This window comes from Lutra lutra, chromosome 1, assembly GCF_902655055.1.
Source record: "Lutra lutra chromosome 1, mLutLut1.2, whole genome shotgun sequence".
Classification (NCBI taxonomy): domain Eukaryota; kingdom Metazoa; phylum Chordata; class Mammalia; order Carnivora; family Mustelidae; genus Lutra; species Lutra lutra.
The window spans coordinates 169,410,092-169,435,113 of NC_062278.1; the positions used below are offsets into that span (position 1 = coordinate 169,410,092).

Genomic DNA, 25,022 nt, shown 5'->3' on the forward strand with positions numbered 1-25,022 from the left:
ACTTGATCAGCTCCACATGGCAGCATCCCCGCCTTTCAACAGGAAATGGAAGGGCAGGGGCTGCTGTGGCTGGGTACCGGAATAAATGGGCCTTTGTGCAACGTGTGGGAAAAGGGGGTCACCCTGAAAGAGTGATCACTCCCCTTGTTCCCTTATGAAAAAAGATGGGCCCAAAACCTTTTATAAAGGGTTTAACTTTGTGGAAGAATGATGCAGAGCCGATTTCTCCTTTGCCCACACCATTGCCACGCCTTCATTTCCTCCCCTGTTATCACCATCAGCGTAGTGTCAGGTGGATACCAGGAGTTCCTATAAATTCTGAACATTGACTTGAAGTGTCTTGAATGGCATAACTGCCTTTATGTATTAGCAAATTTCAAGTTAGCCTGCAAGCTGCTATCAGTCTTCAGCTGATTCTGCTTTGCCTCCTGAAAGGGCCGTGTTTTATATTCCTGGTTTCTCCTATACTGTGAGACAAGTACAGAGTGTTCAGTGAGTTCTTGCTGACTCATAACAGTATCATTGTCTGTTTTGCTTCTTTTATAATTTTTATGAAGGACTGGTGTGTAGCAGTGCTATACCAGACATAGTAGGTGGGGAGGAGGGTAAGTAGAAAGATTAAAATCAGTAGGTGACGGGGGGATAGATAAATAGATAAATCGATCATTGATTCCATCATTGAATTCTCACACCACAACCCTGTTTGTTCAAATATTTCCTGTGTCCCTTCCATGTGCCACACACTGTGCTAGGCCCTGGGTATACACTGGTGAGCCTGACATGAGTAAGACTCCTCGTGGAGTTCGTGTTCCCTTAGGCAGAGGCAGATAGTAAAGAAGCAGAAAGGCCATTTTAGAGAGCACCAAGTGCAATAAAGAGAAGAAAAATCACCTTTACCTTGGATAGGCAGGGAGGGCCCTCTAAAGTGGTGATGTCTGAGCCCAGATCTAGTAGTGGCAGGGAGCCCACCCTGAGCTGATGGGAGAAGAGCAGAAGGGGAGAGCTGCTTCCTAAGGGGCAGGTCCTAACCTTGGTGCGCCTGATTCCGGCTTTCTCAGCTTCTAGTTTCTCCCATTTCTCATCTTGTCTCCTCTTGCTCCCTTGCCATTATATTATTTATTGCTTAACCCAGATTTGGATCTGAGAATTTGGCCAAGGATCCCACATTACTCATTTCGCTGAGGTTGGCTTCTTTTTACTGCAAAACTTAGGACACAATACTTGGCACATCCTCTCCAGAGGGAACTGATTCCAAACCTATGCAGTCCCCAGTTTATAAATGAGACATTTTCCAAAAAGCAGTCTATCAGCCAGTTGTTTAGAACTGGGAACATATTTTTCCACCAAGACAACAGTATATGATACTCCAAGCCAGGACACGGTATAATTTATGGTTACCTACTCCATAAAATAATGAAATTAGAGTAGAATAGTGAGGATGGGGAAGGATCTAGGCCCTACAGGTAGATACCTTTCATAGGTGTGAGACCTGCCCCAGGCCATGTATTGAAAAGCAAGCTTTTCCTCCTTGATTTCTGAGAACCCAATATCCTTGAACTAATTGGATTCTATCCTGTCGGCAAACCTCCCAAGCCCCCAGAATATTCCAAACTACAAATTAACTCACCAGTTTCATTTTTATTTACAACTTTGACATTTATTTTCCATGTTGCTCCTAACCTGCATAGGTCAGCATTTCTCCCTGGAATGGGGTGAGGATAGGGAAATAGGAAACAGCATCTCTCCGTGTTATTGGACAAGCTCCTGCCAGTAGTTACTAGCAGAGGCAAGATCTCTCTGTATTACTAGTAGTAATAATAACTCCTTACATTTTATGTAGTATTTAAGGATCACTTTGACTAGCGTGGGGGGTCGATATTGATGACATTATTGTTGTAAATGATGGTGAGAAAGGAGTAGGTGGAAGATGAGAGCCTGCAGAATTGGGGAGGAGAAAGATTTCTAATCCTTCGGTTATTCTTAGAAGTCAGCATTTAAGTAAACAGAAAAGGAAAACCAAATGAGCTTTAAAGGGTCACCTTGACCTTTCTCATGTAAGTACAAACTATTAAAATGACTAATTTTACATAATGATCCTAGTTTAACATTTATCAAATGAATCAGCGTCCCATACCTCATGAAGAATTAAAGCTATAATTTCTGCTCTAAAGAACTTCACATTAATAAACATGTAGTCATAATGAGTCAGTGATAGACTTAAGAAACAACACATATAGAAAAGGCAGGGAGTGTGAAAGAACACGGCTTATTTAGGGAAGAAGGAATAGATTGATGTGACTGAAGTCCATGCCTCATAACAGGAGAAAATAGCACTTATTGTTATGTGCCAGGAACAACTCTTAATACTTCTGATCTAATAACTATTTTAATCCTTACAGTCTTCTTTCGATTTGCATGCTCATTTATTGCCCTGTTTTAAGATGAAAAAACGGAGGCCCAAATCTTTCTGGTAGGTTCGTGGGTGGTGGAGCTGGAATTGTAGCCCATGCTCTTCACCATTTAACTTCACTGCTTCTCAGGTATTTTGGAGAAGAGGTTAGGCCCCAGCCAGGCCAGACAAGGCATTGAATACACAGTCAAATGAGACTGGAATTTGACATCCCGTACACACCTGGGAGCCACAGGAGGTTCCAGACATTGTGAGATGGCATGAGATTGGTTGCTGTAGAAAGATCATTTTGCCAGCACTGTGCAGGAGAGAGAGAGACTAAAAACAGGGAAAGGCCTTACTCATTGAGCAAATAAGGACAAGAGTCTCCTATGCCAAGCACTCTCTAACCTCTGTGGATGAAGGAAGTAAATCAGGTGGGCATCGTCCCTGACATTTTGGGGCTTTCATTCCAGTTGAAAAGTCAGACAGCAAACTCATGGCAGTGCTAGAATAGGGGAGGAAAGCCAATGTGGCTTATAACTAGAGAAGGCTTTAGTGGGAGGTGACATTTGAACTGAGCACCAATGGATAAGGACCCACGAGGAGAGCCCACATGAGAGCTGTCTAGGCAGAGAGGGGTCTAGTTAGGACTGTGCCCATGTCCAACCAGCCTCATGTCCTCGGCCTCTGGAACAGTGCTGTGGCACAAAGTGGCACAGCACGCTGTCCATCTTTGTTGGCTATTGATAGGGTGAGTGGTGATGAGGCCTGAATTAGAGTAGCATCTCAGCAAAGTGCACAAATTCTTAGAAGAATTGACATTCAACCTTTAACTTCTTAAATTAAGTATCTTATTTTGTACCTTGCTGCTTTTTTTTTAAAAAAACATTCAACTCATGGAAGGCAGAATTAGGGAAGTGTTTAAAAGCTGGGGCTCTAGAGTCAGAGGTCTGGGTTCAAAACCTGGCTGCACTTTTAATTTTTTATCTTCAGGCAAGTTTCTTAGCTTCTTGTGATTCAGTTTTCTTCATCTCTAAAGAAGGGTTTTATATAGATTAAATGCAATCATACATGTAAAGTGCTTAACACAGTGGCTGGCTCTTGGTAAAGGCTCAGTAAGTGTTATCATTGTCATTTTACATACGTGTTTGTACTCACACAGCCACTTGATATAATAAAATGTAATAAAAGAAAGGGAAAGACCACTGTCAGACCTTAGTTTGAATACTGGCTTTGTAGAAGTGCTTGAACCTTTTGGAGCCCATTTTCTTTTTTTCTTTTTTTTTTTTTTTTAAGATTTTATTTATTTATTTGACAGAGAGAGAGATCACAAGTAGGCAGAGAGGCAGGCAGAGAGAGGAGGAAGCAGGCTCATCGCTGAGCAGAGAGCCCGATGCAGGGCTCAATCCCAGGACCCTGAAATCATGACCCGAGCCGAAGCCACCCAGGCGCCCCTGGAGCCCATTGTCTTATCTGTAAAACAGAATAACTGTCCTGTTATTTCAGTGAGATAATATAGAAAAAAGTCCCTAACATCATACCTCTTTGATAGTTGGTGCTTAGAAAATTATTGCTATCATTATTTATTACTGTTCACATAGTATTCCTGGCCACACAGTTTTTTCTTAGGTTGAGACACCATTATTTGCTCATTCAGTGATAGATGGACACACAGGTTGGCTCCACTTACCATTGTTTTATTAATGCCACTGCTGTGAATCACTTTGGAGAGATTACTTTGGTAGGGGAATGGGGGAGAGGGGGCACTAACTTCCTGGGATGTGTTTTCCAAAACGGAATTTTGTTGTTAGTTAAAAGAATTACAAAACTTGTTACATGTTGACAAAAATTAGCAGGCATTAGAATCCACTTAGATCAGGTGGATTCGTTTGGTCCTTTCCTGTCCTTACAGAGTGAAAAACACCTTCAAGCACTCTTGTGTAAGAGAGAGAATGGGTTTCTTTCAATGCCAGATTGTCTGAACACAAGCTCAGCTACTTCTAGGAATAAGACAAAGCTAGGAAGTTGCCAGTTGAGTGATTCTTGGAGAAAAAAAATTAAAACTGGGTGCCAGCCCTCTGAAGTGTGAGTAAACATCCTCATTTCTGGATCCTAGTAAAAGCCAGTAAAGAAACTTTTTTTCTGGAGAGCTATTAAGATTTATTGCACGAGAGTCGAACCATCTGAAACCTTGCAAGTAGTGTCATTGGATTACTTGAGTATTAGAGATAGACTGTTTGAGTAATTTGGAAGCATATTTCTCTATGCTTGGCAAGCTTGAGCTTTTGCTGAAGCCTCAGATGGACCTCTGTACTCAGTCACTGGTTAATTTCTGAGTACTCAAGAGGGATGTTAATGGTCAATAATACCTAATGTTTATGGATTACTTACTATGTGTCAGATACTGTTCTGTTTTATGTGTATTAATGCATTTAATTCCTGAATCTTATAAGCTACCTGCTGTTATTGCTTCCATTTTATATTTGAGGATACTGAAGCCTAGAGAAGCTAAGTAGCTTGCCTTGGGTCAGGTAGCTTATGAGTACCAAGCTAGGATATAAACACAGGTGGTCTGGTTCTAGAACCCTTTGCTCTTCTACAAATGGTCTATTGTGGCGGGTATCATTCCTGGTCCATGCCTGGGACAGGCTTCTCCCAGCTCCCTGGGTGGCTTATCTCCCTCCCCAGCCGCTCCCCTGCCCTCTACCCTGTCATCTTTCTCTGCTTGTGTTCTCTTCACAGCACTGTCTGAAATACTGATTATTTTATTGTTCGTTAGTTGGTTTGTCTTTGGTCTTTGTTCCACTACTAGAATGTAAAGGGCAGAAATGTTTGTCTTGTTTTGTCCTTAGAGTGGTACCTGACACATTCTAGGTGTTTAGTAAATATGTAATGAATGAATGGATGAATTACTGTAATATTGCTTCCTTCTTGAGCCAGTATTGTCAACCTGATTCCTCCCCTTCCCTTTCTACACTGATCTATTTTGTGTTTGCTAAAGTGTGGAAAAGAAAAGGTAATTCAAATTTATATCACCGTGTGCATCAGCTGTTTATTCCTTTTTTTAAAAAGATTTTATTTATCTGAGAGAGAGGAAGAGGGTGCAAAATAGGGGGAGGGGCAAAGGAAAGGGAGAAGCAGGGAGCCTGACCCTGGGCTCTACTCAGGGATCCTGAGATCATGACCTGAGCTGAAGTCAGATGCTTAACTGACTGGGTCACTCAGGTACCCCAAAGCTATTTATTCTTATCTCATTGTCTTCCACATGCAAGTGGTATGATATGGTGTCTTTTCTGCAGCCATGGAGATATTTGGGGGAATATATTTTGAATGGTGCAGTAGACTGCCTCCTAGAAATACTGTCCTAGTTATCAGTGTTAAAAGAAGTATTGTATTGTCCAGAAGAATGACTTGGGCCCTTTTCTCGTACAATGCACAAAATAAACTCAAATGGATCATGTATATAAGAGTCAAATGTAAGACCTAAAACTCGAAAGCTTTTAGCAGAGTGACTTTGGGTTAGGCAGGGGTTTCTTAGATATACACCAAAAGCACAAGCAAGAAAGAAAAAATAGACAAATGGGAAAACTGTATGAAAATTAAACTTTTGTGCCGTAAACAATACCCTCAAGAAAGTGAAAAGGCAACCAATAACTTGGGAGAAGAGATTTACAAATTGTATATCTGATAAGGAATAACACCAGAATATATAAAGAATTCTTGGAATGCAATAAAAAGACAAATAACCCAATATCAAAATAGGTAAAGGATTTGAATAGACAGGTTTTCAAAGAAAGTATACAAATAGCAAGTAAGCACTTAAAAAGATGCTGAACATCATTAATCATTAGGGAAATGCCAGTTAAAACCCCAGAAATGGTGCTTCATAACCAGTACAATGACTATAATCAAAAAGACAAGAACAAATATTGACAAGGATGCAGAGAAATTGAAACTCTCACGCATCATTGATAGGATTATAAAAGGGTGCAGCTGCTTTGGAAAAATAGTTTGGCTGTTCTGAAGATATTAAACATAGAGTTACCATATAGCCCAGCAATTCTGCTCTTAAGTATCTACCCAAGAAAAATGAGAACACATATATACACAAAAACCTGTACACAAATGTTCATCATAGCTTTATTCATAATAAATAGCCAAAAAGTGGGAACAACCCAAATGTCTATCAGGTGAGGAGTCAATTAAAAAAATGTGGTACATAGGAGCACCTGGGTGGCTCAGTGGATTAAGCCTCTGCCTTTGGCTCACATCATGATCTCAAGGTTATGGGATCAAGCCCCGTGTTGGGCTCTCTGTTTGGCGGGGAGTCTGCTTCCTCCTCTCTCTCTGTCTGCCTCTCTGCCTACTTGTGATCTCTCTAATAAAAAAGTAAAATCTTTTTAAAAATGTGGTACATCCATGCAATGGAATATTATTTAGCCATAAACAGGAATGAATATTGATACATGCTACAACGTGGTGAACTTTGAAAACATAATGCTAAGTCATAAAAGACCACTTATTGTACAATTCCATCTATATAAAATGTCCAGAATAAGAAAATCTAAAGGCAAGTAGATTAGTCTTTATCTAAGACTGAGAATGGAAGGATGGAGGGAGACAGAGAGTGGCTGCTAATGGGTACAGGGTTTCATTTTGGGAGGCCGAAATGTTCTAAAATTAGATGGTTGCATAACCCTTAAATATATACTAAAATACTTTAAAAAATTGAATTATATATTTTACATGATTGAATTGTATGGTATATAAATTATATCTTTAAAAAATAACCTGTTATAAAATGAATATTGGGGCCACCTGGGTGGCTCAGTCGGTTAAGCATCTGCCTTTGGCTCAAGTCATGATCTCAGGGTACTGGGACTGAGTCCCATGTCAGGCTTCCTGTTCAGCAGGGAGTCTGCTTCTCCCTCTCCTTCTGTCTTCTGTCCCTCCCCCTGCTCATGCTTTCTCTCTCTCAAATAAATGAGTAAAATCTTTTTAAAAATGAATATTATTTGGGGCACCTAGAAGGCTCAATTGGTTGAACATCTGATTTCTGATTTTGGCTCAGGTCATGACCTTGGGATTGTGAGATCCGCATCAGGCTCTGAGCTCAGCATGGAGTCGGCTTGAGTTTCTGTCCCACTGCCCCTTCCCCCTGGCGTGTGTGTGTGCCTTCTCTCTCTCTCTCTCTCAAATAAATAAATAAATATTTTTTTAAAACGACTATTATTCAGCCATATCAACATCCAGTTTGGGCTACTGTTCTTAAACACTACCACATAAGAAATACCCACTTCTGTAATCCACACTGAAAAGACCTGTTTTCATAGCACTTCCTGCCTCAGGTAGGGCAAAGATCTTTATATCTCCAATATCTGTCACAGCTCCTAGTACTTACTAGACACCCAGATATTTACTGAACTGAAATAACAGCAGTATTGCAGTGAGTTTAAGAGGGAAAAAGTTAGCCAGTTTTTATTTTCAAAGACTTAGGGCTTCTTCTACCCTGCTGTCCTTTCCACATCCCATATGCATATCATAGCAACAGTACTATCTGCTTTACTACTTAAAGCATTTGCTACTGCCTTAACTCATTTAAAACTAAAAATAACCTGGGCACCTGGGTGGCTCAGTTGTTAAGTGTCTACCTTTGGCCCCGGTCATAATCCCAGGGTCCTGGGATCGAGCCCCATATTAGGCTCTCTGCTCGGTGGGGAGCATGCTTCTCCCTCTCCCACTCTCCCTGCTTATGTTCCCTCTCACTCTCTCTCTCTCTCTCTGCTCAATAAATAAATAAAATCTTTTTAAAAAATAAAATAAAACAATAAAAAATAGGGGTGCCTGGGTGGTTCAGTGGGTTAAAGCCTCTGCCTTCAGCTCAGGTCATGATACCCAGAGTCCTGGGATTGAGCCCCGCATCGGACTCTCTGCTCAGTAGGGAGCCTGCTTCCCCCTCTCTCTCTGCTTGCCTCTCTGCCTACTTGTGATCTCTGTCTGTCAAATAAATAAATAAAATCTTAAAAAAAATAATAATAAATAACCGAGTGAGGTCACTGTGATGGTTACAGCCATTTTACAGATAAGAAAACTGACTCAGAAGGGTTAATCTCCAGTCACCCTAGAACACTGCCAGAAAGTGTTGAAAGTGAAAGTTGAAAGTGTTGAAAGTCAGGGTCTTTCCACTGGGCAGTGCAGCCCCTTACATCCCTACATTCATAATAAGGCCCCTGGCCATTGGTAGCATGCTGGAATCACAGAGCAGGCCAACCACAGATGCTTTATAAGCCTCTGGGTTTATTTCATTTCAAAGTCAAAGGGAAATCATCCTTTTGGTTACCCATTGTTATTAGACTGGCAGTTTTCTGGCTTGAGCAGTCAAGAGTTAAACTTACTAGTAGAGGTATAAAATAAAAGTCATCAGTCGGTTTTTCTCAATCCCTGTGTTTTGTTGCAAACATCTCTTGAGGTAAGAAAAATTGATTCTTATGATCAAAATGCTGGGTCATGCTGTGCCCACAATTTTATTCATTTTGTTCAGAAGAAATGGGTAGTAAGCCCATTTGCTTGCTGTTCCCTATGGCTGAGCTAGTTCTGCTGCACAGCAGTTGGAGAAATTCAATTCAGCAGACGTTTATTGATGTGCCTTCCATGTGCCAGGCAGTGCACAAGGAGATGGAGATACAGGGATGAATACACCCCAGTCCTTGTTCTCAAAGAGTCCAGAGTATTTTCCAGGCCCTTTAATCATGACATGCAGATGCTCTTTAGGGGAGACTTTGGATTAGTTTGTTTTACATTTTGGTAAAATACAGCCACTCTTAGAAAGTTACTATCTAAAATGTAAGAACTCCTTGTTGAATGTACAAAAAGAAAAAAAAGAAAAAAAAAAGACACACATGTTTAGAATTCAACGGCGATCGGAATTGATCTTTCACTTCAGAGCCAGCCATGTTGGTTTCCGAGTTGGGTGACATTTTTTCTCTCCAAGATTGATAGAATCCATTTATAGGCTCTAAATAAAAGCCTGAGGATTTACACGATTGAAAGTTAACCCAGCTGCCTCTCCATGCACATTTGCCAATTTAGCACGTCTTTGCACCCCATGCATCTATTTAAAAATGCTAGAAGTAATATGCCAACATTATGGAAGTGAGAGAAATGGAGGAAAACTGCAAAATACAGTTGTACTAGTCACCTAAAATGTCACTGCCCTGATACCAAGAGGTGGCTGTACCTTTGCACGTCAATCTCCTCATCTATAAAATTGGGAATACTTAGTGCCTTCTTTAGGAGGCTTTGCCAGGATTAAACAAGTTAACAGTATAAAGCGTGCACGCCCCCAAAAAGCTACAATAAATGTGTACTTTTTAGAGTAAAAACATTTTTATGTCATCTTTTTGTCTAGTTTTTCCTCTCTTTATACCAAGTTGTTTTCTTGTACTTTTGTTTTCTTAGATTCTTACTATTATATGATCACTTTTCATCTTGCTATGTATGGTTATTATAATGTTTAATGGTTGCACACTGTTTTGTGGTAGGATACGGCAGTACCATTGTAACTTATCCATTCCCCTGTTTTTGGACAATTGGGCTGCTTCCAGTGTTTCAGTATTATAAATAGTGCCTCAAGAACAGTTGTATGTATGCAGTGTATTCATTTACTTACTGGGAAGTCTCAGGCCCATGGCTTCATCTCTGTCTTTGTTGCCCTGATGCTAAATGGGGATAGAATAGGTGTCTAAGAGGACAGGGATGTGTGGATTAAATGAAGGAATACAGCAAAGCACATGCATCAGTGCCTGGCTCTTACCAGGTGCTCAGCAAACATTACCTCCGGAACTCTGGGTCTGTTCCTTTAGGATTGCTCTATAGAGATGGAGTTGTTTCATCCACTGCTTTCCAAAGGATTTTACCAGTTTAGGATCTCAATGGTATTATGTGAAGGGACCAATTTCTCTACACCCTCACTACCCCAGGATTTAACTGTGTAACTCTCTTTCCCTTCAAAATGTAGTGAAAAGAGATGCCTGGGTGGCTCAGTCGTTAAGCATCTGCCTTTGGCTCAGGCCATGATCGCTGGGTCTGGGGATTGAGCCCCACATCAGGCTCGCTGCTCAGCAGGGAGCCTGCTTCTCCCTCTACCCTTCCTGCCTGCCCTGATTTCTCTCTGTCTCACGTTCTCTCTCAAATAAATAAAATATTCTCTAAAATAAAATGAATAAAATAAAATAATAGTAAAAAAATAAGTTTGTCCATATTGGGGCAGCTTGTTACAACTGGAACTCTCTTCTGCTCACTGCTCTGAACAGACCTCATGTCACAAAGGTTGGATTGCAGAGGCTGTTTTTATGTTTGTTTTCCTAAAGCCTGTAGTCCCCAGCTGCTTTCCACGAAATTGTGGTTTAAGTTGGTCCTCTGAACCTTTAAAACCCACCATACTTTATTCCTTACTGAAGTACATAGTATTGAGTATCTGTGTTTTTTCTAAAAACAAAGCGATAGTTTGGTCTAGTAATATCTGTTGTGACACATAATAATTTCAATGATTCCCTCCTCTCCTGCCCTCCCCACCCCCCAAGAAAATGAATTGGCAAGGGTAACCGTATGATTGGGTTTGCCCGGTTTTTACTTATCCTGGTATGATTATCCATCACGCCCACTTCACCCTCAAAAGCGACCTCGTTCAGATGATGAATTACACTGTCACCCGATGCCTAGGAATTTGTTAGCACCCGGGGTACCTGCCTACTCTTACTACCTCACTGTTTTCCTGGATGACTTCTACCTGTCAGGAAGGTTTCATCACCGTGCTCTTACCAGCCTTCACCTGGGAGGCCCTCACATGCACCCAGCCTGTTTTGAACATGGATTACCCCAGTAGGGCTTCCCTCAAGCTTTCACATTTCCTTATCTTTTTTCCTCTGCATCTTGCTGATAACTGTCAATGGCATAAGCAGGCCAGGGCACCTCAAATTTGTGTCAGAATTGGCTCTTTGTCTTTCAGAACTGTTTATTCTGCAGCTCAATTCATCCCACAGGCAAGTGTAACATTCCTCATTTCTCACCACTTACAATGTAAAACATGGTATCTGCTTTCAAGAATTTCATCTTAAATGTAAACCTCTTCTTACTAGGAATCTTTTTTTTTTTTTTAAGAATATGGACTTCTTTTTTTTTTTTTTTTTTAAGATTTTATTTATGTATTTGACAGACAGATGACAAGTAGGCAGAAAGGCAGGCAGAGAGAGGAGGAAGCAGGCTCCCTGCTGAGCAGTGAGCCAGATGCAGGGCTTGATCCCAGGACCCTGAGACCAGGACCCGAGCTGAAGGCAGAGGCTTAACACACTGAGCCACCCAGTGGCTAGGACTCTTAACGCTCACTGCTCTTGTCCTTATCAAATATGACAGATAAAGTTCTTTATATTTATAAAGTCCTCAAAGCCCTTGCACAAACACAGCAAAGAGGTTCAAGCCGAGTAAGCAGTAGCAAGGATACATCTAAGGTGACACACAGCCACCAGCTCCATGATTGGTCACAGAATTTTACTCACAGGATGGAAGATTGATTATAAGTATAGGCGCATCTGCATTGGAAAAACAAAAACAAATCAGCTTCTCAATGATGATTACCTTTTGCACTTAGGTAACTGCATTTTAACCGGAATAAAGGGCTTTATGATTTGAGAGGCTCTGTTTGCCCCTGAACAAGTGCCTGCATTTCTTGGGTAATGTATTATTCACAGTTTTAAAGAGGAAAAGCAAATGATTTGAATGTGGGATGCCACCATCTTGAACTAGCATAGGATGAATATGGGGCTGTAGTTTTGTAGGTCAGGATGTGGACTCTCAATGGAAATTTGTTTTTCCATTTGTTTTATCCAGGTGACTTTCGGATGGTGGTTGGAGAGGATAAGACAAAAGTGTTGAATATTGTGAAGCCCAACATAGCCCACTTTCGTGAGCTCTATGGCAACATACTACAGGAGAATCCCCAAGTGGTGTATAAGATCCAGCACAGCAGACTGGAGGTAAACTGTATGTGAGAAATAATTTATATTGTTTCTAAGGCAAGAGCTATTTTAAGAGGAAGAAGGGTTAGAGCAATATGATTAGTGTGATAACATTTACAGTTTATAAAAAGTAGGTTTCATATGTAAACATACTAGTCCATGTATTTGGAATAATGCCAAAGGTAACATAAGAGACAAGTAATAAGAGGCCACCTTTGGGAAAGGGAACGTGGGGCTGATGTGGGAAAGGACCTGTCTTTACCATGTATATCTTTTTTGCCATTTGAAATTCTTGCTATGCATACTGATTACCAGTAAAAAACAAGTGAAAATAAATTCTCAGATTCTTCATTCCCAAACCCACTTGCCTCCCCAGACGTAATTACTGACAGTTCGGCATATATTCTCCCAGATCTCTTTTTGTGTGCATTTTTGTATTTATTTGTACATATACACATGTATGAAGAAGTTTGGTCTTTTTTTGTTTGGTTTGGTTTTATGTAAATGGGCTCTCACTTACATATATTTTTCTGATGCTTATTGTTTTCCTCACTCGCTGGGTTTATTATATCTTGGCTTTCCTTTTGATATATCAAGTGAAACTTTCTTTCTGAGTATCTTTAAAAATTATATATATGTATTTTAAAGATTGCATTTATTTATTTGAGATGGTGAGAGTGAGAGCACAAGTGGGGCAAAGGGCAGAGGGAGAATCAGAGTCCCTGCTGAGCAGGGAGCCTGATGCAGGGCTTGATTCTGGGACTCTGGAATCATGACCTAAGCCAAAGACAGACGCTTAACCGATTGAGGCAGCCCCAAAAATTATATTATTAAATATTTGAAAGTAAATATTAAAGAACTCTTCCTTTGAGGAAAGTAATTTGAATTTAAGATTTTTTAAAACTCTAGAAACCACAGAGTTATTTTTTATGTTTAGCACAAAGAACACTGTATTTTAATGCTCTTCCTCTTCCAAATAATAGGGGCAACTAATATTATATTAAATATAGAATTAATGGAATTTTTACAACTGAAAGGGAACTTTGAAAAAAAATAGGAAGTATTTTTTTTAAAAAAGAGAGTAACATGAAATGCTCAGAATTTTGCAAGTTTTTAAAATTTTTTACTTTTCTCAAAGTAATGCATGCACATGGTTTAAAAACCAAATGGGACCTCAAGGTTTATAACAAAAAGTAGCAGTTCCCTACTCGGCACCTTCCTGCTTCACAGTGCTTCTTCCCAGAGGCGACTGCTTTCATCTCGTTAGTAGTCCAATGTTTACCTCCATGTTTCTAAACAATAGGATGTCACTGTTATTTGTTGATTTTTTTTTTTCTGTTTTATACTTTATTTTTGTCCTCCCTCTGTGGAAGATGAAGATTTTTTAATCCCTTTTGTCACTCCCATCAACATGCTCTCACGGGTACATACTCGCACACACACACTTCCCTTCCCTCCTCATTCCCTCTTGCTCCACATACAGTTATTTCATAATTTTTGGTTAAGTTAATGTTTGCTATTTACATTATTGTGAAACTTACTTTTTCTTCATTGCTGGGATACACTACTATGAAATCTTTCCTGTGTAAATGTGTTTTTCTTGGAGTTAATAATTGTCTCATTTTTTTCATTTGCTTAAATTTTTTTTGTACCTGTCACTAATTGATACCCTCTTACAGATCTGTATAGCTTCTCTCATCATAGACCAACAAACACATCAGGTATTTTCTGTTTCTTGTTTTTCTTGGGGGTGTTTCTTCCTGGAGCTCCGTGTGCCATGTTCTTTCTGGACTGGTTGTTTTCTAACCTTGTGGCACGGCTCTTCTCCTGGAGCATCTTTTCGTTTTCACCCTGAGGGTTCTTTCCGCCTTCTCTCCTTTCCTAGGTTTTGGTTTTCTGCATTTTTTTGTCTTCTTTTTCCATGATTACACTTTAATTTTGGTGAAATATACCTTTTGGTACCTCTCTAACATAGGTTGCAAGGAAGGTAAATTTTTTGAGACCATGTACCTCTGCACATTCTACTCTTGCACTGATTGATAGTTTGGGGTACATATCACATTCTAGGTTGGAAATAATTTTTCCCTCAGACTTTTTAAGTCACAACATCCTTCTCTTAGTTTCTAAGTGTTGTGTTAAAAAGTCCAGTGACTTTCAGATTGCCTGTCCTTTGGATATGACCTTTTTAGCTCTCAGATACTGTTTAGGATCCTTTCCCTTTTTCCAGTCTTAAATTTCATGATGATTTGTCTTTGTATATGTGTTCTTCACTGTTATTCTGGCACTTGATGAGCCTTTTCAGTCTAGAAACTCTTGAGCTCCAATTCTAAGAAATTTTGTTACTTCTCTAATAATTTCTTCATATCCATTTTCTTACTTTGCTCTTTCTGGAATTCCTGTTGGCTGGTTGTCAGACCTCCTGGTTTGATCTTTTTAGTTTTTCTTTTCTCCTTCCTTTTTCTTTGGGGTTTTTGTTCTCCTTTCCAGAAGAATTTTTCAAATCGATCTTCTAGCACCGCTATTAAATTTTTAATTTCCTTTGTTCTTTTTTTCTTATAGCATCCTGTTTTTGTTTTCCAAATGCATTATCTTTTATCACCCCTTTAGTGGTCTTCATTATAATTTTTGAAGTTTTATTTTCTTCTCTACATTGTTTCTATTTCTCTTACTGTCAGAATCTGTAGGATTTCTCCAGAGACATCATCTATTCCCTGGTTTGGAATCAGAAAATATAATGTGCCTAGCTGCCAACTTTTGGAAAACTGAGCAAGGGAAAAGGGCTGGGAATTTTCTTTAACCCTGAGGATACTTCCAAATTCCTCGCTATGGCCTGTGAAAGCCTGCATGATCTAAGTCCTAATTGATCTCTTATCCTGGGGAAGCTTACAAGAGTAAGAGTAAGATTATGGACTGAATTACAGTTCCCAGCACTACTGAGGTTGTCACTGACACTTCCCTGCTCCTTCCCGTACTACACATTCCAAACTCCCCTCACCCTTATCTAGCACTTGTGCTGGGCTAGACAAGGTGGCCCAGACCCTCATCCCCAAGGCATCTAAGACCCGGTCACCTTGCCCATTTCAGGGTATGATTGCTCCCCTTTCCCTTTACCATCAAAATTGGGCAAGGGGTACTCAGAGTTGTGTACGAGCAGCTTTACCTCAGATGATCAGGATCAATTACTTCTGCCACTGTGGTGACTCCCTTCTGTGTCTGCTGGACTTTTGGCATGGGATCTGAAGAGAGCAGGTGGCAATCATACCTTTAAGTTTAAAGTCTTGAAGTTGTAGGCATGGGAGGTACACATTTTCTGAGTGGGTCACTGGGAACAATGGGAAGCAAGGCTACTTCTTCCATCCCTTGGTTCCCAGACCTATGCATTCTACTGGTTGGGAATGAGGTACTCTGTAACAGGCATTAATTTAGGATGTGTACTGCACCCCGTTCTCACCGGGTCTCATCTCCAAGCTGCTGGATCACCTGTTCTTCATTGCTCTGTCCAGGATTTTTTAATGATGGAACTATTAGCATTTGGGGCTAGATAATTCTTTGCTGTATGGGCCCCAGATTTCCTCTTTTTGGGAACTGTTCTATCAGTCTGGCGGCTTTGGTGAAGTATATGGTAGTTATAGTGGAGGCATGGTCCTGTGCCCGTTGCTGTACCTCTGTACCTCTTTTGCTCTAAAATGAGTCCCATAAGTGATGTTCCATGGTACAACCATGTTGGTGAAGCAGTCATCCTGTAGGCCTTGTCATGGTATTGGCTAGGTCCTGTGGGCAGGAAGGGCAAACCCATGTTCAGAACATATGTTACTTCCAATTAAGATGAATTACTGCCCCTTCCCAGATGGAAGGTCTCCAATGTAGTTAACGTCCACCAAGTGGCTGGTTAGTCTCAAGAGATGGTCTTATTATCAGGTTCTCAGCATTGGCTTCTGTTGCTGTCAGGATAGACTTAAACAACAGCAATAGCTAAGTCAGCCTTCGACTAGGCAGAACCTTGTTCCCTGCCACCATGGCTGCTCCTTTTATAAGCCATTGTGCCAGAGGCTATTGAATTAATTGGCTGAATTGTTCTTTTGGTTATTGTTGATTCTTCTGTGAAGGATACTTTCTCGTGGACATTAGCAAAATACAAAGATCTTCACACTTTGTGCATGCCTCCTGTACGTCCATCCACATACCTCTTCTCCCCAGTTTTTTGTCTTTAGTCTTCCAGTATTTTTCCTTTCAGGCCTAGCCAACCAGTGAACCATGCTTCACTCCCATGGGTCTTTGTATATTCTTACCCAGGGCCGCTTTGTTCATGTAAAGTGGATGGCCGGTGCACTACCTGAAGCATACCCATTTGGGAGGATTTCCCCTCATTAGTGTCTTTCAGGGCTGTCCCTGAGTGAGGCTGTAATGCATCATTTTTGGCTTTTGCATACCAAGCCAAGTCATCCCTGGAGCAAACTCATCCTTTATCCACCACAAGCCAGTCACAAGGGAACCTCCATGTAGCCATATGCACGAACCAGTGGAGAAATAGTATGGCGTGCACTGGTGCAACAGTGCATAGTCGATGGTATGGGGCCCGGGTTTCCTGCGTGCGCAGCTTACTCGTGCCCTTTGGCCTTACTTATGTTGAATGCTGGTGTACCACTTCCATCTTACAGTGGATTACTGTTGAGCCTGCCTGACCTTAACAGTTAGTGAATATGAGAGATCTCAGTTCATGGTAGACGGTTCTTGATGCATGGTCTTTTATTGCTCCACAGTTAGAAGGGTCTCCTATCTGGGAGCTGATTTCAAATGATGTATTGTTCTTCACTCCAGAGGACATGACCATCTCCAGAACCCTAGCAGTCTACATTGTGATTCTCCTACTGAGAGCCTACCACAAGCTTCCTGTGGCTTTTTTTTTTTTTTTTTTTTTTAAGATTTTTATTTATTTATTTGACAGAGATCACAAGTAGGCAGGGGGCTGGGGCGGGGGGGGGGAAGTAGGCTCCCCGCTGAGCAGAGAGCCCAATGTGGGGCTTAATCCCAGGACTCTGAGATCACGACCTGAGCCGAAGGCAGAGGCTTAACCCACTGAGCCACCCAGGTGCCCTGTGGCTTCTTTTTATACCAAAGATACCTTTAGCATTATGGAGTGTATATGGAGAATATGGCCCAAGTGAGGGCCTGCTTGCTGTGCTGTCTGGATCTGCTGTAGAGCTCTTTTCTGCTCTGAGCCCACACACCTGCATCCTTTTATACCACTTCATAAATAGGTCTGAACATTACAGTCAAGTGTGGAATCTGCTGCCGCCAAAACCTGAAGAGGCTTATCAAGCATCATGCTTCAGTCTTAGCAGTGAGAGGTGCAAGATGCACAAAGTTGATCTTTACTTTGGAGAGGATGTGTCAGCATGCGTCAGACCACTTGACCACCAAACTTTTCATTGATGTGGTAGACTTCTGAAACGTCATAGGGTTTATCTTCTACCCCCTGGAGTGCATTTATCTACCAGGCACTCCAATGTACTTGCCTCTGTTGCTTACCAGGTAACAGTAGCCGCAAAGCATTGATGAAGTGGGTCAGCCCGAGATTACATGGAATGGCCACACAGTCTGGTTTTCTTGGGGGATCTTACAACAGAGAATGGGAGAGTTAACAGAGCCCTGAGGCAAACATAGATATACTATTGTCTGTCTCGTGAATGTGAGCTGCTTCTGATCCTCCTTCCAAATAAAGATAGAAAAGAGTGCATTCCCTAGTCTTGGCCCCATCCAGATACCTGCAGTTCTGTTGACTTGCTCTAATAGATTTACTGCATCTGGCACAGCAGATGGAACTGGGACTTTCACTTGGTTGAGTTGTGGTAGTCTGCTGTAGTCTTCCAGAGCACATTTGGATTTTGTGAAGGCCAGACTTAAAGGAAGTATGATGGAGACCATTAGCCTTTGTATTAGAGTTCTCCAAAGAAACTGAGCCAGTAGGATATATATAGAGAAAGATTTATTTTAAGGAATTAAATTGTAGAGACTAATGAGTTTGAAATGTACAGAGCATGCCAGCAGGCTGGAGACCCAGGGAAGAGTATATTGTAGTTTTAAGTCTGAGGGCAATCTAGAGGTAGAATTCCTTCTTCCTTGGAGACTTTAGTCTTTTTTCTTAAGGCCTTTGGCTGATTAAATGAGACCTTCCTGCGTTATAGAGGGTAATTTGCTTTACTCAGAGTCTGCTGACTTAAATATTAATTATATCTTTAAAAATACTCTTATAATAACATCTGGACTAATGTTTGACCAAGCAACTAAGCACAATAGCCTAGCCAAGTGACACAAAATCAAATATCACACCCCTGTATCCTTTAGGTGTACAGATAACACTGATACTCTGCCGTTCCTCCTGAGATGTGGTGTTTGTTGTTGTTGTTTTTGTAATCACTGTCTTGCATAAGAGGTAAAATGTCAGCTTCAGAGGCTTCCAGTTGGCCTTCCTTAGTATGACAGCTCTAAAATACCAACACAGAGTGTGCTCATTAGGACCGCTCCTGGTACCTATTGTGTAGGATCGGGATTGAGCGGGTTTGAAACAAGCCCTCATCTGATCCTACGATGGCACTGTGGAACTGGGTGGCCTTTCCTGGTTGTCCCATCTTGGGGCAAAGAGGCCAGGTCTTTGTACTACTGCATTGTCCAGTCATTGGGTCCAAGCCCTCCCTTTGGCTGAGGACAAGTCTGGGAGGGACTCTAAGAGAGGGATTCAGCCAACTTTCCCAGCAGCTAGTAGAGTGGATACCTTGGCCCTTAAGCCAGGGTCTGCGTGGTATAATGCAGCATCCAGTATCCTGTGACCACATGTGCTTTTTTAAAACATCAGCTTTATTGAGATGTAACTCACATACTATAAAATTCAGTGTTTTTTAGCATATTCACAAAGTTGTGCAACTACCACTACAGTCTAATTTTACAACATTTCTATCACTTGAAAAAGAAACCCCACATCCATTTATAGTTTCTGTATTCCCCACCCCACAGGTGACCACTAATCTGTTTTCTGCCTCTGTGAATTTGTCTATTCTGGACACTTTGTATAAATGGAACCATACAGTGTGTGGTCTTTTCTTATCTGCTTTTAAAATGCAGTTTGACTTCCACGATTTTTTTTTCAAATTCTTCTCCTTTATTTACCGACTCTCACGATTTAACTGAATGCTTTCACTTCCATGTTTTAATGAGAATCAAAGAGGATAATTACACAGAATTTAGCAATTTATTTGAAAATGTCACCTAATGTTCTGTCTTTCAAGCAAAAATTCCAGTGCATTCTTTTCCTCAAGAGAAAGCAGTGGCAAATACTATTTTTTAACTCTTGATATTACTCAAGCCATTTTGGTATCTCTGAAATTCAAAGATAAAGCCTTACAGAAATATAAGATCCTTTTGACTAATCTCAATTCTTAGCCCCAATATATGAGTCCATAAATGTTATTTCTAATATATTTTACAGTAATAGCCACATTTTTAAAAAAGATTTTATTTATTTACTGGACAGAGAGAAATCACAAGTAGGCAGAGAGCAGCAGGCAGAGAGTCGGGGGGGAAGCAGGCAGAGAGTGGGGGGGTGGGGAAGCAGGCTCCCTGCTGAGCCGAGAACGGGATGCAAGGGCTTGATCCCAGGACCCTGAGATCATGACCTAAGCTGAAGGCAGAGGCTTAACCCACTGAGCTACCCACATTTCTGTCCTTTATTGAAACAAATCTAAATAGAGTACAAATTCTTTGGATTTAGATCATTTTAATGATAAATATGAAATTTAAAAAAAAAAAAAAACCTTTACTGGAGCCACTAGGTAATAGAACTTTGCTCTTCTTTGCATGAATTTTATAGAAAACTAGAAAATCCAGACATTAATACTCAACAAATACTTGTTATATGAAAAAAAGTGGTAGACTGAGTGAAACTAAGTGTTAATAAGAAAGTTAGTCATATCTAGAAAATCTGAATCTAAAATTTGATACATTCATTTGTCTCATTTTTTTCTTACTCTTCTCTTAGTCCAATTTAAAACCTAAACATTTGTTGAAAGAATACAAGACAGATTCTTACCTGAAAAATAATGGGATGAGCCATTGAGGGCGGTGCTACTGGTTCTCACATTGACAGGCAGGCAGTGTCTACATGATTTTATAAAAACTTAGTTCCATGAAGTAAAGTATATTAGACTAGGAGTTAGGGAAGCTAGGTGTGGCCTTGGCTCTGTGGCTAACTTTGGATTCAAAGTAAAGTCTGTTGTGTAGTTTGTATGTTATATTTCTGTATTTATCTTTCAACTTGATGTCCTTGGAATGGGGCACAGAAACCACTGGTGTAATTTAATCCTCCTTAAGAAATAACGACAACTAAGTTTTATTGATGCACTTATTCATTCCTTACTCAGCCAGGGTTTTTGACTACCTACTATGTGCCAGAAGATTAAAAGCAAATAAACTTAGTCCTTGTCTTCAGTTTATTCCTACAGCTAATGAAATATGGCCTGGTGAATAAAAAGGCCCAGAAGGCAGGAGGCACGAGGTTAGAGGTGGCTCTCTCGCAGTGGCGGTAGGACCCTGGTTGTGCCACTCAGTGCCCCTGTGTTTAAAATGGGAGAGAGTGAGTACCTGGATTTGCTGAGCCTCAGTGAATGTTAGTAGCAGCCTCAGTTCCTTCAGCTGCTGGATGTAAGACCCATAGAAACTTCAAAACTGAGAGTCAGAAATTGATAGTTGAAAGAAGCTTCTATACTTTTTTCATGTAAAAATGGACCATTATAGGAAAGGAGTTGACCTCTTTGAAGGAACTGAGCATCTGAACTCTTGAGCATTCAGTTTCAGAAAGAAGCAGGTCTCCTTAGTGTGCTGCCCAGTCTAGGGAATAGGTTCAGTGTATGTTTATGTGACTTGAAAGAGAAGCCATGTGTCTTTGAATCTTTATAAAATTCAAAGAACTTTGCATAGACATTATCTTTTTCCCCCCTTAGATAGATAAAAGCCCAGAAGGACAATTCACTCAGCTAATGACATTGCCCAAAACCTTACAGCAACAAATTAATCATATTATGGACCCTCCTGGAAAAAACAGAGATGTGGAAGAAACTTTATTGCAAGTTGCTCATGATCCTGACTGTGGAGAAGTGGTGCGACTAGGTATGTTTCTGGATTTGACGTCAAGGAAATGCTGGCCATGGGTAAAAAGCAAACTGTGTGACTGAGATGTATTCTTTATTCTTCCTTGCCTGGTGAGATGGAGAGACAGATTGTCTCAGGGAAGAAGAAAGCACTAACAATCTGGGGTTTTTCCAAATCTAAATTGTCATTTGTTTGAAGTAGGGTGGTGAAAGTACTTCTGTTTTCAGATTCCTGGATCCTAAATCACTGTCAAAGGAGAAAACAATGTTTGTTTTGGTTCCAAGAACGTAACTTCTAGAAGTTTTTCCAAAGACTCCTCCGTGTCCTTCATGGTGGTCTGAGAAGGAAGGAGACTGGTGACATTTTTAGTGCTTTTATAACATCAGGAATACAGCTTTCACCAGCCGACTCCTGTTCAGTGTGTCTCATCAATGTGTTTCGTCAGTTCCCTCTGACATGGCCCATGTTCCACATATTACCCCGGGGCCTTCTCAGTGTTTACCCAAAAATCTTTTCTCTCTCTTTTTTTTTTAAGATTTTATTTATTTATTTGACAGAGAGAGTGAGAGAGGGAATACAAGCAGGGGAAGCGGGAGAGGGAGAAGCAGGCTTCCCGTAGAGCAGGGAACCTGATGTGGGGCTCTATCCCAAGATGCTGGGATCATAACCTGAGCCAAAGGCAGACGCTTAACTGAGCCACCTAGGTGCTGCTGTTTACCCAAAAATCTTATCTTCAGAGACCTGCTTCCCTTTGAGGTGTTTACAAGGGCTGTCCGTAAAGAAATAATCATGATTAAAAATGACTCCCTTCTCCAGATGAGTACATTCTCCTGTTTTATTGAGTAAATATTTCCAGAGCTCCTCAAGGATGCAATCTACTGGCTTAGATACCCTACCCAGTGATGCATTCTCCCAGGGACCTGCCCCAGGCTATCAGGGCATGCATCTAGGTTCCCAGGTACCTATTTCTTTTTTTTTTAGATTTTATTTATTTATTTGACATACAGAGATCACAGGTAGGCAGAGAGGCAGGCAGAGAGAGAGGAAGGGAAGCAGACTCCCTGGTGAGCAGAGAGCTCAATGCGGGGCTCGATCCCAGGACCCTGGAATCATGACCCAATCTGAAGGCAGAGGCTTTAACCCACTGAGCCATCCAGGCACCCCCCCAGGTACCTATTTCTAAAGATAAGTGAGGAGGCACATTGTTTGTTTTCATTTTTTTTTTTTTTAAAGATTTTATTTATTTATTTGACAGAGAGAGATCACAAGTAGACAGAGAGGCAGGCAGAGAGAGAGAGGGAAGCAGGCTTCTTGCCGAGCAGAGAGCCCGATGCGGGACTCGATCCTAGGACCTGAGATCATGACCTGAGCCGAAGGCAGCGGCTTAACCCACTGAGCCACCCAGGCGCCCCGTTTGTTTTCATTTTAACATGATTCTGTCACAATATGATCTCCGCTGCCTTTGTGAGAGGATGGAGGACTGAGGAATGAAAGCTTTTCTCCTAGATGGAAACTTTGGGTTCTTTTTAATCATTTCAGATCTTGGGGTTGAGAACCAGCAGCCTTAACCAGATTTAAAAGTCATAAAATGACCTTTGAGGTTGATTTAATCCACCTCCTGTTTTAATTAAGGTGAGGAGGCCCAGGCGCAGAGGGGGCCAGGCATTTTCCTGAGCTCCCACAGCTGGTTGGTGACACAGCTGGTCAATGACACAGCTGGCAGCTCTGATCTCCTGGCCCTCAATCCTGATAACCCTTCCATTGTCATTCTGTGACACCAGGGCAGAGCTGGATTTGCTGGTGTTATTAGATAACTGGAAAGAGTATCTTGTTTTAGGTTTTAAACATGTGAAGATGACTAACATCTGGGGTTTTTTTGCATCTTTGTTGGTTTTCTCTCACAGGGCTTTCAGCAATTGTGAGACCTTCTAGTATGAAACAGAGCACCAAAGGCATTTTCACTGCTGGTAAGAACTTCCAAAAATCCATGGTTGGTTGTTTTTGTTTTTTTGTTTCTGTTTTTGACAAGACTTACATTTAATTCACAATGTAATGAAGGTTACAGGTAAAAAGCTACACATAAAGCGTGAAAAGGCCTATAACACAAATGTACATATTTCTATACAAAGCTCCTATCACCATTTGCTACCCTTGTCTCCTGTGTGTGTTACCTGGGCCAAGTCCTGGGTTATAAGAGCTCTCTTTCAAGAGAGGGGACAGGGAAGAGCCTCTGAAGCAACACCTAAAAATGTTGTCTTAGAGACATTAGTTATTTGCAAAGTAAAATCATCTCTTTTTTGAAGATCTAGGCTTAATGTACCTGTTGGATCAAAGGCCTCAGCATTCCTGATTAAAATGTAAACCTATATCTGTATCCTGCAAGTACTTCTGAAGTGCTAAATTGTGACGGTCATGAACTAGGACATAGCACTGGTATACGGACTGGCAAAACAGCACTGTCATCAGTCTGAAACAGTCAAACCATGTGAGGTACTGTTGGAAGCCTTACTGCCCCTCTCAGTTTTCCGAATAACTCCTTGTGTGCAGGTTATCCCCTCATTTTAGGATTTATGGAAGTCACGTGTGCGTATCGTTACCAAAGCAGCAGTACCTTGCCCTTCCACACACCCCTTAACCCCTGCATTTTCCCCTTTCCAGAGACAACTGCTGCTAACTTTCCTAGTGGATTGGTTTTATTTCCACTGCCAGTTTGCTAAATAGTAGGTGTATACTGCCGCTTCTCTCCTTTTCAGTTGTTGGCATCATCTGTGGACTTCTCACTGTGGCAGATTAGAATTCAGCTCTTGTATCCGCCGGGCCACACATGCTCACCCCTCCCATCCCTCAGTCCTCGGGTAGTTGCTGTGCACCTTTGGTGAAGCCAGTTGTCAGCATTTACAACGTATGACTCTCTTACTGTGATTCATAGGTGAGCCGTATCATACGCTTTTCCTTCCCTGCACGACTTTGTTTTCCCACAGAGATTGTCTTCCTCTGTCTTTTGGGAGGGATCCCCTATCTTCCCATCTCTTGTGTCTTTTACTTTTCTGGTGTATACTTGCATTTTGATGAAGCATACCTCTAGTAACTTCCTGAGTAAGGATGCAGGGATGCAAATCGGGAGACTGTGTATAACTAGAAATCTCATTAGCTAATCCTTACAGATAATGGACATTTAAGCTAGAGATAGATTAGAAATCATTTCTTTTTTTTTTTTTTTTAACATTTTATTTATTTATTTGACAGACAGAAATCACAAGTAGGCAGAGAGGCAGGCAGAGAGAGAGAGGGGGAAGCAGGCTCCCCACCAGAGCAGAGAGCCCGATGCGGGGCTCAATCCCAGGACTCTGAGATCATGACCTGAGCCTAAGGCAGAGGCCCAACCCACTGAGCCACCCAGGCGCCCCTAGAAATCATTTCTTTAAGAATTTTGATATCATGGGGCGCCTGGGTGGCTCAGTAGGTTAAAGCCTCTG

General features: G+C 41.2%; 1 protein-coding gene across 3 annotated transcripts in view; it reads left to right on the forward strand.

Annotated features, from left to right (window-relative positions):
- TAMM41 (TAM41 mitochondrial translocator assembly and maintenance homolog) overlaps positions 1-25,022 on the forward strand; it is a 51,447-nt gene that overhangs the window by 16,677 nt on the left and 9,748 nt on the right. The window contains exons 5-8 of one of the 3 annotated variants that reach the window (XM_047744539.1): positions 12,278-12,423; positions 21,399-21,564; positions 23,451-23,513; positions 23,850-24,672. In XM_047744539.1, coding sequence (XP_047600495.1) covers positions 12,278-12,423; positions 21,399-21,564; positions 23,451-23,513; positions 23,850-23,896 — 422 coding nt within the window. In that variant the 3' untranslated portion in view covers positions 23,897-24,672. Of the gene's footprint in view, positions 1-12,277; positions 12,424-21,398; positions 21,565-23,450; positions 23,514-23,849; positions 24,673-25,022 lie in introns of those variants that run through there. The other 2 variants (XM_047744529.1, XM_047744549.1) reach the window with 2 other exon arrangements.